Genomic DNA, 15,117 nt, shown 5'->3' on the forward strand with positions numbered 1-15,117 from the left:
ACCTCTGTTATCGTCTACGTGAGTTCCTAAACCACGGCTAACGTGGCAAAATGACCCAATACAAAACGAGGCATAAGTGAACGACTCTGGTCCAACAATCGTCCTTTTTATAACGACCCTTCGGGTCACCAACATAAACTACTGATGTCAGAACCTCAAACTCCACACCCATAAAAACGTAATTGATTCGATTAAACTTTGTGAGTTGCCGAAAGCTAGCTTTAACTACAACTGTATTTTTTTGTTCAAAAAGGGTAAAACCACTCGCTGTACAAAGCCTATGACATTAAGGGTCAGTATTTGGTACTTTCGTGACAAACAAGTTGGACCAAAGGTACGAGGAAATCATGCATGAATAATCCGATTTTATTTTGACTCTTGGAGTATTAACTGAACTTTCCAAAATGTGGCGCCGATTAACTTCAATTTACTCCGAGGAGGTTGCGGTGGGTTTGAAGGTGAATGGCAAACAGATCAAATTCCCTCTTGTACGCAAAACAAGAATCAGCTCTTTTATGATAAACTTGGAAATCATAAAAAAAATAATTACAAAACTTCAATGGAATCTTATAAAAAGCCTGTGAATGATTACTTCCGCTCACTGCGTACCCCTTCAGTCTTCGATTGTTCTCCATGTTCAATAATGGAAACAACAAAAAGTCACCTTTTTTGCCTAAATTTCCTTCTGTACATTTTACAGTATCTTCCATGTAATATACGAAAGGTTTATTCTTAACATTTGTGGTTGACGGATTTCTGTAAATACAAGAAGCTAATAAACATCACTTTGAAATGAAACGATTTTTAAAGTTATATCTGCAGTGTAAAAAAAGGACAAAATACACTGCTTAAAACCTGGCATTGTTCTTTTACATCATTGTTGTATAGTCCAAAAATACGACTGCTTATTACTTACAAACATCTTATAATATGTACAATAATTTTTTGCATCCAAAAATAACTGAAATATAAGATATCACACACATCACTGCATTCCTGGAAGGGCAAACGGTACTTGGCCTAAAATAGATATTTTTTGTCATTATAGTTTAGATACAAAAACTGCATTTCTCTATGGTTTTATGCAGTCAATTCATTTTACGAAACCTGGAACCTGATAACCTTTGCACGAAACCAATTGTCACTCAGCTTAGGCAATATAGCGCCCTCTATTAAGACGAACGGAGACTACAGCACAGTCAATGGCGGCGCCCTTAACGTTTCTGTTCTTCTGATTCGCCAGCATGCCACAGCATCGTGTCTGTGTTGTCAACCTGCGGAGAGGCAATTTCCACGGGAACACAGTTGCCGCGGGTGACGCTTTGGCTGTCCCGTTTGTGCTGTGAATTAGCAATAAAAAAAAAATAATAATCTTGAGAAGCAGGAAAGGGTTTGCAATCTTCAATGATAAAATGGTCCACAGAATGAGACCTTTTGCAAATACAGACTTGATTTGCCTGCTTTATATTTTTGCTTAACAGTACGTCTATAGTGCGAAAGGACCCACATTTTAAGTGAGGACCAATTTTAATATCAAGAATCCAATGAATTGTTAAGACGACCCCTACATTGATGCACATATTAGAGTCCAAAACTATATTATTATTTTAGTCCAAAACTATATTATTATTTTAACAGATAAACACCGAAAATATAGATTAAAATACTTTTTCAGAATATTCACAGAGGCATGAGACTACATAATCGATACTTACCAGCACCAATTCGATAATCAGCTTGATCAATAAGAAAATAAAAGGAATCGATAACTCCACCTAAAAAGTCCACAAAAGAAAAAAGAATTCAATGTCAGCAAAGTAAACTATGAACAAATCAAAGTGTAGGTCTTGGATGTGAATTAAAAAGTTTCAATCATTCAAGTCTTTATAAATATAACAACAACATTAAATGGTTCTTGCAGCTTCAGAAGAATGTAAAGGGAGGGGTGCGTTTTACACGGAAATTTGACATAATTTACAAATCTCGGTATGCTTTACTTACAGCATGGATGGTGTTTACTTTGAAAACGGAAGTCGAAAATGCAGCACAGAATATGACCAAACTGAAACGAGGAAAAAACATTAAATTTAGGATGGAAATGACATGTCCTGTCATCCTCGTCATCGTCGTATCAGTCACCAAAGTCGTGATAATTGTCGTCGTCTTGACCACCATTAAGCCTACCATCACCACCCTCCTAAGTTACGACCCTCACCACCAATACATTACTTTAATGACATGTCATCGTGTCACCTTTGTTACTGTCGTTTCAGTCGTCACTTTTGTGATAATTGTCGTCTTGGCCACTATCACCATTACCACCTTCGTACCCTCACCATTAATTCATTATTTTAATGACATGTCGTCGTGTCACCTTTGTAACTGTCAGCTCAGTCATTCCCGACGTGAGTGTCATTGTCATGGCCGTATCATCACCATCACCCCACCAACGATCGTCACTCGTCATAGCCTCAAGCCCTACCTTGCGATGGGATACACAAGCAGAAGACAGAATATACGTTTCCTGTGCAACCCGCCCAGACTTGATGCGATATGCTTGTCTCTGCGAAAACAAAGAACCACGACAATTACTGAAGAGGACGTTTGCAGTGACACAATGTGACACAATCTCTTTGTGACCTGTGTGACTGGGAGAGCCTGTCACTGTCGTTGTCTCACCTTTTCCAGTGGGCTGCCACCCAGAACAGCAACTGGAAGACAGATGTGAAGAGGATGAGGATACAGTGAAACTGGACGGCGATGTTCTCATTCGTGCCTGCTTCCTACGAGTAAAGAACGACAGTACGACACATCGGAATATCAAAGATACCTCAAAAAGAACCCTTTTAGCCTAAACTATCAAAAAAAATCATTTATTACCAGAGTAACTGTGAGCTAAAAGACCTGAAGGTTATAAGTATTTCCAAAAATTAAGAATAGGATTTGTGAAGTGAATTTTAAATATTTTTCCTTTTTCGAATGAATAAAACAAATTAAAATAATCTGCGATGTTAAGCGGGTCACGTTGATCATGTTAACAAAAAAAAGACGTAAAGGCCCTACCACAACCAAAAGTATCTATTAAATGACACTTTAAATCACTGTTTTTGATTATTCTAGCTGTTCTAGGAAGAAAAAATTAACCAAACTTTTTTCTTACCTCCACTGAAAACAATGACACTAACTGGAAGCCAAGCGGAACTATGCTGACGAACAACAGAGTCTAAAAAAAGGGGGGAAATATAGCAGTCCTAGAATGAGATATTCCTATGTAATATTTTGTACCTAACTATCAATTTTTTCCAGATATACGGAAATGATCCTTTGCATGGTCTACTTAAATGAAAACTGTTGACAGTGGATGATTTCAAAACAAAGACAGATTTCTTGAAATAAAAAGGTAAGCTTACCAATCGGTTGAACAGCAACAACAGACGACTGAGCCTCTGTATATACTACCTCGTGAATCAGGAAAGAGGTGAGAAACCGAAATTAGATTTAGGTTACAAATCGTGTCCAACACCTGTTCAAGTTACCATTTAAAAATACTTATTCAAGACATTTGCGAGATTGTAAGTTAGCCAAAGAGTGCAGTGATACCAAATCAGTCGTACTAACAGCAAATTTGGTTGAGAACTCAATCACAGACACTAACCGACTGACCACAAGCAGGCACAGACATCAGCACAGACATATAGATATCAAAGCGGTTTTTTTGTTCATGTTTATTGTTCTCTGAATTAAAGGCCAGTACTTGAGATGAAACCACTGAGACAGTATTAAAAGATCAACACCCCCAAAATCCAAAATATACAAACTAACAAATGCCCCAACACCCCAACACCCCCAACAAACAAACAAACAAACAAACAGCCTCAACAACCCAACAAAAAAACAAACAAACAACAACGTATTATGAAACCTAACAAACATACAAAACACACGCATGAATTTGTTTATACTCACGTAGACCATGGAGTAATTGATGTACCAGATCATACCTGAATAGAAGACAAAAATACACAATGTACTGGCAAAATGCACCAAAAAACAAAAACATCTCACCATTTTTTTTTATCCGCTAGATGTGTCAATAATGTGGCACACTAAAATCAGGCGAGTCTGTCATGCCAATGCTGCTTTCTTACCGATAGTTACAAAGGTGGATATATACGCCAATAGAGCCTCCTTCTTGTCTAGCAGAGCTTCATACAATGCTTCCTCCGTCATTTTTCCATTCAATGGCACCAGAGAATCGGCTCTGTCAAATAAATGACAATGTGGCATGATGATTTCAATGGGGTCATTGTTGTCATCGTCGTTATATCAATGACATGCATCGTCAGTTGTCCTCGTTATCCTCATCTTGAAAACTATGACATCGCCATTTATTTACCATTTGTATCGTCATCAGTGTCATCTCATGTCAGATTGTCATCATTGCCGTCTCAAATGTCACTGTCATAAAAGTCATTGTGTCTCATAAGAAACAAAAATGACATGCTATTTTTCATCGGTTGGAACATCGCTGTTTGTTTGTTTTTTTTAAATTGTGATGTTTTGTGAGTAAGCTTCACATTATCTTGTTCACGAAGAATTTGTCGCAGCCAAAGAAAACCTATACTCACGTGATGTCAAGGATGATCAAAGTAGCCACAATGATGAAGACACCGTCGGTAAAAGCTGGAAGTAACACAAACAAAAATATAAACAAGTAAACATACACAATTCATACTCATTATCACGATTGAAATGGCAGCTTTGATAGAATAGTGATTTATATATAAAAAGACGGGAGTTGGTCGATTGGTCGACTGACTGACTGATCATCTTGAACTTACCATGATTAAAGTTTGACTACAGTTGATCGATCGATTGACCGATTGGTCAATCGATCACTGATCGGTTAATCCATGAAATGTTTTTGAGAATAAATTGATTACTGAATAATTTATTAAAAGCTGCGTACTGAGAAATGCAAATGCTTACTTTGTGTTCGGTCTATGTCTACATCTTCGAAAACAAAGCGACGACATAGATGTGTTCGTATCCCAGTGCTAAATGACTGATCTAACAAAGAAAAACAAGAAACATCTAAATGTCACTGAAAAACTACGGATAACTAAAGGGCTTATAAACTACAAGTGCAATTTTTTTATTTTTTTTATTTCGGGGTAGGATATTAGCACAAGCCAACAAAAACAAGTCACGTTTCCCCTGTTTGTAATTGACACCCAAGAAACGTGGAGCCTGTACAGAGGCTCGATCGAGGGGCGTGTAAACAGTCACGAATTCTCCCCGGCTCGATAAATACACATAATTAGCTACACAGTACATGTATATAGGCCTAGTGTTGAATTTCGTACCTTTCCTGCTTCTGTAAACGGCGATTACTATTATGCAGATCCAATCAGTGAACATGGCCACAGCCAGAAGCACAAGTGACTGTAAAAAAACAAACCACACAAATCAAATATTCCTCAAATTAAACTGATTTCCCATATCATTTTCTACCTAACCAAAAACAATTATTGCAACTTAATAAAACATACCGGTAGGCCCTTCTTATGCCATGAAAGGTTTAAAAAGAGATGTCTTACCGCAGGAACGCTGGCGCCCGCAATTCCGATGGACAAGGCCGACAGAACAATCTTCAGTCCAGCTGTCGAGAGAAACTCCACACTCATCCACTTCTGCCATTTCATGAAAGAAAAAAATCCAACAAATATCGGCGTCCGGAAAAAAACAAATAACGCCACCAAAAACTGACTTTTCCTTGTATGGATGAAACCATCTTTGTTCACACGAATAACACTTTTAACTTCACATAGGCCTGGCTAAGAAGGTAAAAGGTAAAGGTTCCATAGCCATTACTAGCCGTAGGGGCATTGGGATGTTGGAGATCCACTGTGTCTTGGGCGCGACATTTGAGTGGGTTCCCATCTCCTCTCCTCTCGCCGTCTTACCCTCCCTGAGCGAATCAGGTACCCATTCTTTTCACTGTTTTGGTCCGAATGGGATTCGAACCGCCAACCTTCCACTCCGTAACACGCTCTAACCGCTGGGCTACGAGGCCTCTCTACACATACCTGAAACAATCATGATTGTTTTACCTTTGTTTTGTCTCCTTCTAGATGATCCGACAACATCTTGCTTCGACGGAACGCCAGAGCGATCATTATACCCTGTCGAAATGAAATAATGCTCGCACATCATGATCTGAAATACGAAGCTTGTTTCAGATGGGAGACAAAAAAAGCCGCAAAATTGCATCATAGAGTTTTTGAGGAAACCCAAATTGATCCAACGACAGGATTCAACGACAGAATGACAAATCTATACATACTTGTACCACGGAGAGAGTTAGAATACATCCACCAAAAAGTCGTGACGTCAGCGGGTAGCGGTAGAAGTCACCCATCAGAGCAGCCTGTGATTGTCAAAACCAGGTCATGTTTACGAAAAACCACCAAAAAATAAAAAAATAAAAACACCCACAAAAATCAAGCAAACAATCACCTTTGCTTTTTGCATGCAATCACCATTAACGCCTATAATTATTTGTCTCCAATTATGGGTAAATCGTCGGTCGTGTACCACGACGTGCAAGATTATTTTTGATGAATTTGAGCAATTAGCACCCGGCTAGTTTTGCATAGTGAAATTTTCATTTTCTAAACATTTCTAACTTATACGGTGGTCAAATAGCTAAATAAGCTAATTAACAAAGTAGGTCATTAACAATGCTGACATATCTTAAAAAATTAGGCCTATCATTTCACGAACTGACGAAAAGCTATAGGTGCCGCGTAAACACACTCTCATGTTCCAACGAAGTGACTTATACAGTCTGGTACCCGAACGTAATGCGCGCTACATGTCACTTCACTTGAACTCAGTACCAGTCTTCAATGTTGTCAGAAAAAATGGCGGCGTACATGTTCTATGTTTGCTCGGAACGAAACCTTCACGTACCCGAGTTTCTGTTAACCTCTGTAAGTATATTCCTTAATCTCTATTTTTTTTATACTGATATATAGTATATTCGTGCTGGGGGTTGTCTGTTCACATGTTTTGCAGTGACTCGTGAATATTGACAGCACAAAATCATAAGCTACGCCTAGCCCTAGTCTGCCTAGCCCTAACGTTCGCTCTGACTGGGGCGTGTAGCCAGTCATGATAACACTGTGTTACAAACGTCGGGGTTCGATTCCGAAAGACATTTGTAGCCAAACAATAAACTGTTTAGCCTATGTCACTGACATCGATCAAATTAGACCCGTGGGTTTTCTTATGACCTCTCAGTTTTACTGTACATCAAAAATTGTTAAATGAGGCAGCAGGCTCGCTGCATCATCTTGGTGATGCATGCAAGAATCATACTGCATATACCTATGTACTTACATTACTCTGCGTTATATTGTTTCCAATACACCAGCTGCATTAAGCAGCCATCTTTGAGATGTCTTTGTTCTTCTGATTTAGTAACACTGAATGAACAAGGTCTTCTCATGAGTGTCCCCATTGTAAAAGCACGAACCTCAAAGATGACGTCATTGCAAATGATCTATATTAAACTTATGTTCGGCCTCCATGGACTTACCAAGAATGGAATAACGGAAGCGACAAGCAGCAAAAGCTGTCAACAAAAGAGCACGAAAATAATCGATCAGATAATACATTGTATATACAATATAATATTAACATTTACCAAATTATTTGAAATTGTTTTCAGTAACATTTATTATTTTGAGTGTATTGGTTGTTTCTAAATTGAAGATTTGTAATGCTCATTATTGCTTTAAATTTCACTCCATATATATATCTCCTGCTGAATACTGAATAATTGTAAAACGTATTTTTGAAAAACAATGCCTCGTTTTACACTCTATTCGGTCCTTCAAAAATATTGATTTTATTGCGTCCCTTTCACAATGTTTGAATAGAAGGGAGCATTATATTCGATTACGGGTTTCGTTTGAAAGAAAAACGACCCAAATTCACCGTAGCGTAAAATGACTTCGACGTCTATTATTTGCGCAGACGAATACCTATGGGTCCATGATACAAAGGGATCTTAATTGAATGTGGTTTATTGATTAGATATGTAGTGTGCATGTAGGTCTATATGTCTGGCTTGGTTTACTGTTGAATCAACCAATTAACTTTATGGCCTTGTACAAATCACAAGAGGATTGGGCCTGTGGATATTATATGTCTTCATTAATATGTAACTGATCTTTACAGTTACAGATTGACTATGAACGAAGGCCTACAATGTTCCAATTCAATTGGGTTTTCTGAGACCAAAATTGGTAAAATTTAGCTCTCCAAGGAAATAAGCATAAACTGGAATGCTGAGTGAAGCAAAGTCGGTCAGATGATTACAAGATGGCAAGGTTTAATAACTTAGTCGGGCAAGTCTGTTTTTACTGCTCAGTGAAGCTAATAATGCCTTGCATACCTGTCAAGTTAGATTGCTCGGTTACCTGGCAACGGTTCTATGTGCGCGCGTGTACATAACAGGTTGTCGATAAGAACATTTTGGAGAGTATTTAGGCATAGATGGAGCAGCGTTGGAAATGTGAGCCTAAGATAAACAATCCATCATCCTCAGGAGAAGGAAAAAGAAAATTCCAAACACTCGTTCCGAATAAACATTAATTTACAGGATTTCTATCATCATTGGCGGAGCATGTACCTACGCCCGTGTCCGACTAGACTTGGTGTCAAGTTGGTAATTGGTTTGCGTACAGTACCGGTTACTGACTCCATGCACGCAAAATATCGCTGCAAAGCGCGTAGTCTGGTTCCCAGACCAAATGATGCTGACTATTGATGTTCAGTCACCGACTTGGCGAATACGTTTCAATTTTGTACACAACATATTAGAGTATTTTGAATCGCTAGCGAATCCTATGCGAGAACTCTGATTGGTTCAGATTCCAGAGCGTATTCTAGGCCGCCACGGAAGATCGTTCTTATTACTTCGAGGGTTTGTACTTTGTGTTGTGTAACATCACAAAATTCATCATAGGGCATACACGACTCAAATAAATCAAGTAATCACATTTTTATTTCTATACACAATTGACCACGCTGAGTGAATTGGTAGTTAAAACGTCGCCAGATCTGCAAACATGTCCCTGACGTATTGAGAAGAACTCCCCATGTAACGGAATGAATGAGTCCTCATTTGCATAGCAGTGCGCGGTGCACTGCATGTATGTATTGCGCTGCTTGCATACATGAATAACGGTGTGAGAACATAATCGTCAAGTCGTTAGATATGTTGCAACCCGGCCGATTACGTACTAGTCTTATACCAGCCGCGCCGACGGAGTTCGACTGAAGTTCACAGACAAAATACGACTATCTAACGACTTGTCATTAAGTCTAGTTCCAACGTATACAATATTCCATGCTTTTAATTATTGATGGAAGCACCCGCCAAACCTCTTAAAAATTCACAAGTGTATATGGTAAATTAGCCTTAGTTTCGAGCGAGCTAAAGCTCATGAATCTAAATGGAGAAGAGGTGTTTTTTGTATCGGTTTGGGAGATTTAAGCAGAAGTGGGCCGTTCAGGTGTGAAAGCTTGAAATGCCACATACACGCATGTTGTTTTTATATGTATCTACACAAAATTATTTGGTCTTTTTAATTTATACGTACCACGTTCAGAATCAGTCCGACGTCTCCAACGTGCTCGACTTTTTGTAAGATCCTATTTGTTCAGAGAAAAATGATAAAAAAATAACCGTCGGTATATCACTAAAAAAATGATACTGTAAAAGAAAAAAAAAGACAATTTTGGCGAGTTGATGAGCCTACATCGACCAAATGATAAAAATAGCCGGAACAATATCATGAGGTTATTTTCATAGCCTATTTCTTCATCCATTCAGTGCGTCTTTTGTTGGTTACGCGAACGTAAAAAACCTACCCTCAAAGCAATTTGCACTGGACGATATTTGACTTAGCATTTTATGGTTTTTGCATATACTTGAAATGGCTGAAATCAACGTAATATAATTTTGAACAGAATGGATTATCTTATATCCCCTAATCGTTGTGTTTCTATGGCAACATGATCACAGTGTGCCGAGGAAGTTCCGCCATGTTCAGATAGTTTCACTGCTGATCGACTTACATGAGCATTTGTTTTATTCTGGCGCCAAAAACGAAGCTTTGTATAAATTGTACTTCGTTGATTATAGCTAATGCCGCATATTTTTGTTCATATAGATTTTTACCACTAGTACGTATCAGAACGCAAAGGAGACGGTTAGCTTACTCAGTGTGGGTTTTGGGGGAGGGGGAGGGGAGGGATAGGCAACCCTAGTATAGCTGGTCCCAGTTAGGCCAAAATCGGACCGCACAAAATTCTGCCTCATAATTTCTATTCACTGGGATTCTTTGCATGCAAAATGTCAACACAATTGGCAGGAGTTATAGCCCATTCATGGCGTTGCGGGGTAATCCAATGCAATAGCACTGCCCAACTCTCTTCAACAGCTTACAACTACAGCGTGTGTCAATAAAAACGCAGGATTAGAAACAAAAATATTAAGAATATAAACCACCCCTATTCATCATAATGTTAACCCTCTTTTCAAAGTACCTTTCCTTCTCTTCACTATGCTTTTTATCCCATCTCATTTGGACAATCCTGTCCAGAGATAGAGTACATTGAAGAAGGGTTATAAATTCCAAGCTGGTCTGATTTGTGAAATCACACATACCTAATGAAAGGTTTGAATTCAGTACAGGTGAAAGTATTTGTGGATCACAAAGAAGGACATGTGTGGCAGGATTAGGCTTACATAATCCTTTAGTCCACATCAATGTTATTAGTCAATAATTCATGATGCTTTGAAACAATGATAGTCCAGTTATTAAATTTAAGTGATACTTATCATCAGTTGTTTCAAAGAAAGTTTTGTTCTGGTTTAATTGTCTTCAATGCATACCTGCATTGTACATAACTGGTCGTTGTGTTAAGGTCATTGAATCAGACCAACCCGCTTCAGAAGGGCTTCACAAAACTTGTCATAACTTTTGAACCAAAAGTCTAAATTCCACCAAACAAAAATCTTGTCAAAGATGAAATTATGGACAATCAAATCCTTATCAAATTAGGCACACCAGTAGCATAATTTTCTCAGAAAAAAAATCGCTTTAAATCCTGCGTTTTTATTGACACACGCTGTATAGTCTAAGTAACAAGTGATAGTCGGGGAGTCGGGGAGTCAGTCAGTCAGTCAGTCAGTCAGTCAGTGAGGTGAGTAGAGAGAGGAATCTGGCACACAACAAAGATGACCAAAATATTAGGAAGACACCTATGGAGAATAAGGCCTATATACTTCCATTGCTCGCCCTAAACAGAGAATATTAATGTATTCCGTTCCTTTGGGAGCCGAGAACACACTAGTCAAGATATATATGCAACAACACGAGCTAAGCTATATTAATCGAGACAGAATGGTATCCAACAAAGATGCCGTGGCTAGTCTGATAATGAGCATCTTGTATCGCCATCCATCTTGATAAGTACTAGCAGAGACACTCATTGAACATGACTGCCACCCTCGTTGTATATTAATGTATGAATCCCTGCCGTTGCATGTCACACGTCTTCGCTATATTTGCCGTTTTAATTCAGTACATTATTGTAGCAAACATGTATTGATATAAAAAAAGTTCAAATGCACTTTTTATCCGTGCAAATTACTCCAGCTTTGAAAAACTAACAGAAAATTAAACAAACTCGATTTTATAAAACATTATAAAAAATAATTAATCGGGGACCTTTCATCCAGCATGATCCAAACACTTACCACACGTGGTCTTGCCAAAGAGTCGATACTATAAGGAACGATATAACGAAGACCAGGAATCGATACCAATCGGCGACCAAGCTGGTCCATAGATCCTGCATAAAATATTATCCCTTTCATTTGATACTGCGATGTGTATGTTTAGTTTCAATTCGTGTACCCACATATTTTGTGAATGTGTACACATATCATGTTTTTCTTCATAATTATGTTTATCTGAAAATGAGTAGCAAACATTAAAATGCACTTTTTAAAACTGGGAATAAAAATGTGCATTCCATTATCATTCACAACCAAAATAAAGGCACATGTTATATTTATAATGCTCTAAAGGTTTTAAGTCCTATTTGTTACAAAAAAATAATAATAATGAAAAGATGTCGCATACCTCAGTTACGTCATAAGATTGTACTTCCTCCTTCAAAGGGACAACCTGGAAAAAAAATCCACTGAAAAAGTTACAGATTTTCTAAATTCCTGTAAATGTACCCTTAAGGAGAATATTTGTTCGTCATAAGTATGCCTTAGGGAGACACCGGACATTTGGGAGACATTTTAATCATCCCTAATGTTACAACTCCCATTTCAGAGGCAAAGCAAACAATACCTTTTTTATAGCTCAGTCAATGAAGAATGGATACTATACTATTGATTAATTAACGACTACCTAACATTGTCACAACAAAAATCTGCTGAAAATGTTCTACGAAAAGTAGCCACATTCACTGAAGCTAATTCTGTTTTGGGCATCTCTTGACTCGGTATTATCCTTACCATAAACGTAGTAATAGTAGCAAACACTGCGTCGCTGAAGATGTTAAGCCTATCAATCGGCATGAACCGATGTCCTCTGCTTGATTCTCTGTCCGACCCTTCCCCATCTTCATCTACGTCCTCACCAGCCCCTCTCATCTCCAGATGCTCCCTGCCTCCGTTCTCGGCTTTGTGGTTGCCATCCTCCGTCGAGGTCTCCGGGGCCTTGTCTTCAGAGGTCATCTTGATCTACGTGTATAGATTAGAAGATACAAAAGGGCAAACTCAGAAAATCGGGAGGTTGGTGAACTAAGTCTAAATGAAAAGCAATCAGGTCATTAAACACTCCCTCACATCCCGCACGGACACATCTGTAGATCAGGCAACAAACATGCAGCTCGTCCATCGGGAAAAAAATCGGACACAACTTGACCGGTAAAATAATTATTCGAAAACAAACAGGCGACCCAACAAACAAACCCGCATAACAACCCACGAGCCCGAGACTAGACTACGGCAGTACCAAGAGGCGATTCTGGAAGCAACACAACCACTCGACAACTTGAAGATACTGACGATCTGAGAAGAAAATCACTCCTTGGAAGCATATAGACAGCAAGGTTGCAAGTATATCAGGCGCTGACAAGGGGTCACAACAGACAACTAATGTTACGTATTAGTTCAATACAAAAATCTTGCAACACGCAGTCCTTCCCCGAATGATATTACATGTATTGACATGTGGAACACGCACATTATCCAATAAATCCGCGTTTGTGCAACAGCATACATCCAATCACTAGGAAGCGTACCCTCATCAAGCCTCCGTCTCGCAGGATCCTTCACCATTCGGCTTACCTTGCATCACGGGAGACTGCCGAGGATAGTAATTTTTCGCATCTGTGCATTCGGATAACTGTTGCACATTAATTGAATTAAAGCCCCTGCAGTGTGCTGTGATATATGCCCCACTCTATCGTAACCACGATGATACACTGCTGATTACACCACGCGAACGGACTTCGTCCCTCCAGCATGTCACACAGCAGTGCGCGGCTAATCTTGATTGATAGATAAGCCTGAAGTTTGCGGTGAGAAGACTCGCCAACTTTAATCATCACAAATATGTCGGAGTTAATTGAGATTCCGCGCAAGTCACCCACATAAACTTATATCAGGGCGGATGAAAATTGCTCGTGCATAGCTCTTTCTGAGCTTGGGATCTATATCGTACGTCTCAATTATTGCGGCACATCATATGTGACTTGAAGCTTTGCATGGCGGAAGACATAAAATAGACCACTTAACCTAATAACGTGTTGTACATTGCGTTCAAAGTTGAGCAAACCCGTCCAAAGTAGTCGAGGCCTGATTCGGCCCACCAACATGTACATGGTGTGGAAACTGGAAAAATTCTCGACGGACAGTATAAAGGTCACTGTGCCGTTGAGTTCACCGCAAGTTGGCTACATACCACGTACCAACTCAATCATGCAAGCATATGGGCGATAGATGTACGATAATACTTTTGGCTGTCAAAACCGATAAAAGCATGGAGGAATGATGTACATACATTTACATGCACAGTAAAATCAAAATAATTGTCATAAGTGTTGGCAACAGAAGCACAGTGAAGGTCACCCGTACGTACCATATCATGTGTATGTAGCCAACATATTGTGTTGGTCTCATGGTTGGTTTTGTACACGGTTTCTACTCGGAAGTATCCCTCATATACATGAACATGTATATGGGTACATTATTCACTGAACTCAAGTCAGTATAGCAACTGGGCCTATTTCTCTTGCCATGCGTATCAGCATTGTCGTGACAGTGGATACAAATGCTTAACAAAAGAATCATAAAGGCAATTAAGACTCTAGCATTTTATAAACCCCAGTAATTTTCATAGTTCAGAAAACTTACCTTCCAACGGATAAATAGTTGCTGTCAAGCTGTAATCATTTCACAATTGAGAAAATAAAACACAACTTGACGTAACCTTAACAGTGTGTGCGCTGCAATAAAGTGGTTCTCGACTTCCTATTGTCCAAAGTGCACTCTCGGAAAAGACTGACGGAATTACATTCAACAACTAGCTTTCCATGTGTATTTATCGAAACACAGTGAACGCTCTTAACTATGGCCTTCAGTAAATATTGACCTCCAGAGTGCTCCATCGATATGTGTGAATCAGTTTGCACCAAACAAACATTCGTTCAACGATCCACGCTACAAACAGAATTGCGTGGCTTTCGATTTTATTCCCCTGGTACAAGTCTCTGAAAAGAGCGGGCAAGTCCAGCGGCAGTGGAGGTCGTTATTAATTAACAAGAAGCATCACTACAGTCTTAAGAACCTCACGTACGCGCCTGCATTACCTTGAAAACACTCAGCAAAGCTTCGTAGTAAAATAAAGCAACAGGTACCAGTAGATTTCATAACAAAACGTACTTTTTTTTATTACTTGGCAATTTAGTTATATAACAAAATAAATATAAAACTCAAGGCTTTTCACAAGGCAC

General features: G+C 38.9%; 1 protein-coding gene across 3 annotated transcripts; it reads right to left on the reverse strand.

The window, feature by feature from the left end:
• Window positions 1-345: 345 nt before the first annotated feature.
• On the reverse strand, window positions 346-14,961 carry LOC119732439 (endosomal/lysosomal potassium channel TMEM175-like). 3 transcript variants are annotated; one of them, XM_038205960.1, is made up of 21 exons: window positions 14,519-14,961; window positions 12,614-12,841; window positions 12,228-12,272; window positions 11,840-11,934; window positions 9,675-9,726; window positions 7,604-7,639; window positions 6,347-6,430; window positions 6,114-6,185; window positions 5,601-5,693; window positions 5,367-5,445; window positions 4,990-5,070; window positions 4,629-4,683; window positions 4,149-4,261; window positions 3,967-4,001; window positions 3,411-3,455; window positions 3,161-3,223; window positions 2,680-2,783; window positions 2,483-2,563; window positions 2,002-2,062; window positions 1,716-1,775; window positions 346-1,340 (listed from the first exon to the last, which is right to left on the reverse strand). In XM_038205960.1, exons 2-21 carry the CDS (start codon window positions 12,833-12,835, stop codon window positions 1,215-1,217), a joined length of 1,602 nt encoding a protein of 533 aa, XP_038061888.1. In that variant the 5' UTR covers window positions 12,836-12,841; window positions 14,519-14,961; the 3' UTR covers window positions 346-1,214. The 3 variants fall into 3 exon arrangements, with proteins under 3 accessions (XP_038061888.1, XP_038061889.1, XP_038061890.1); XM_038205961.1 differs by lacking the exon at window positions 14,519-14,961 and adding an exon at window positions 13,451-13,906; XM_038205962.1 differs by lacking the exon at window positions 14,519-14,961 and adding an exon at window positions 13,116-13,423.
• Window positions 14,962-15,117: the final 156 nt, after the last annotated feature.

This window comes from Patiria miniata, unplaced genomic scaffold, assembly GCF_015706575.1.
Source record: "Patiria miniata isolate m_02_andy unplaced genomic scaffold, ASM1570657v1 HiC_scaffold_24, whole genome shotgun sequence".
Classification (NCBI taxonomy): Eukaryota; Metazoa; Echinodermata; class Asteroidea; order Valvatida; family Asterinidae; genus Patiria; species Patiria miniata.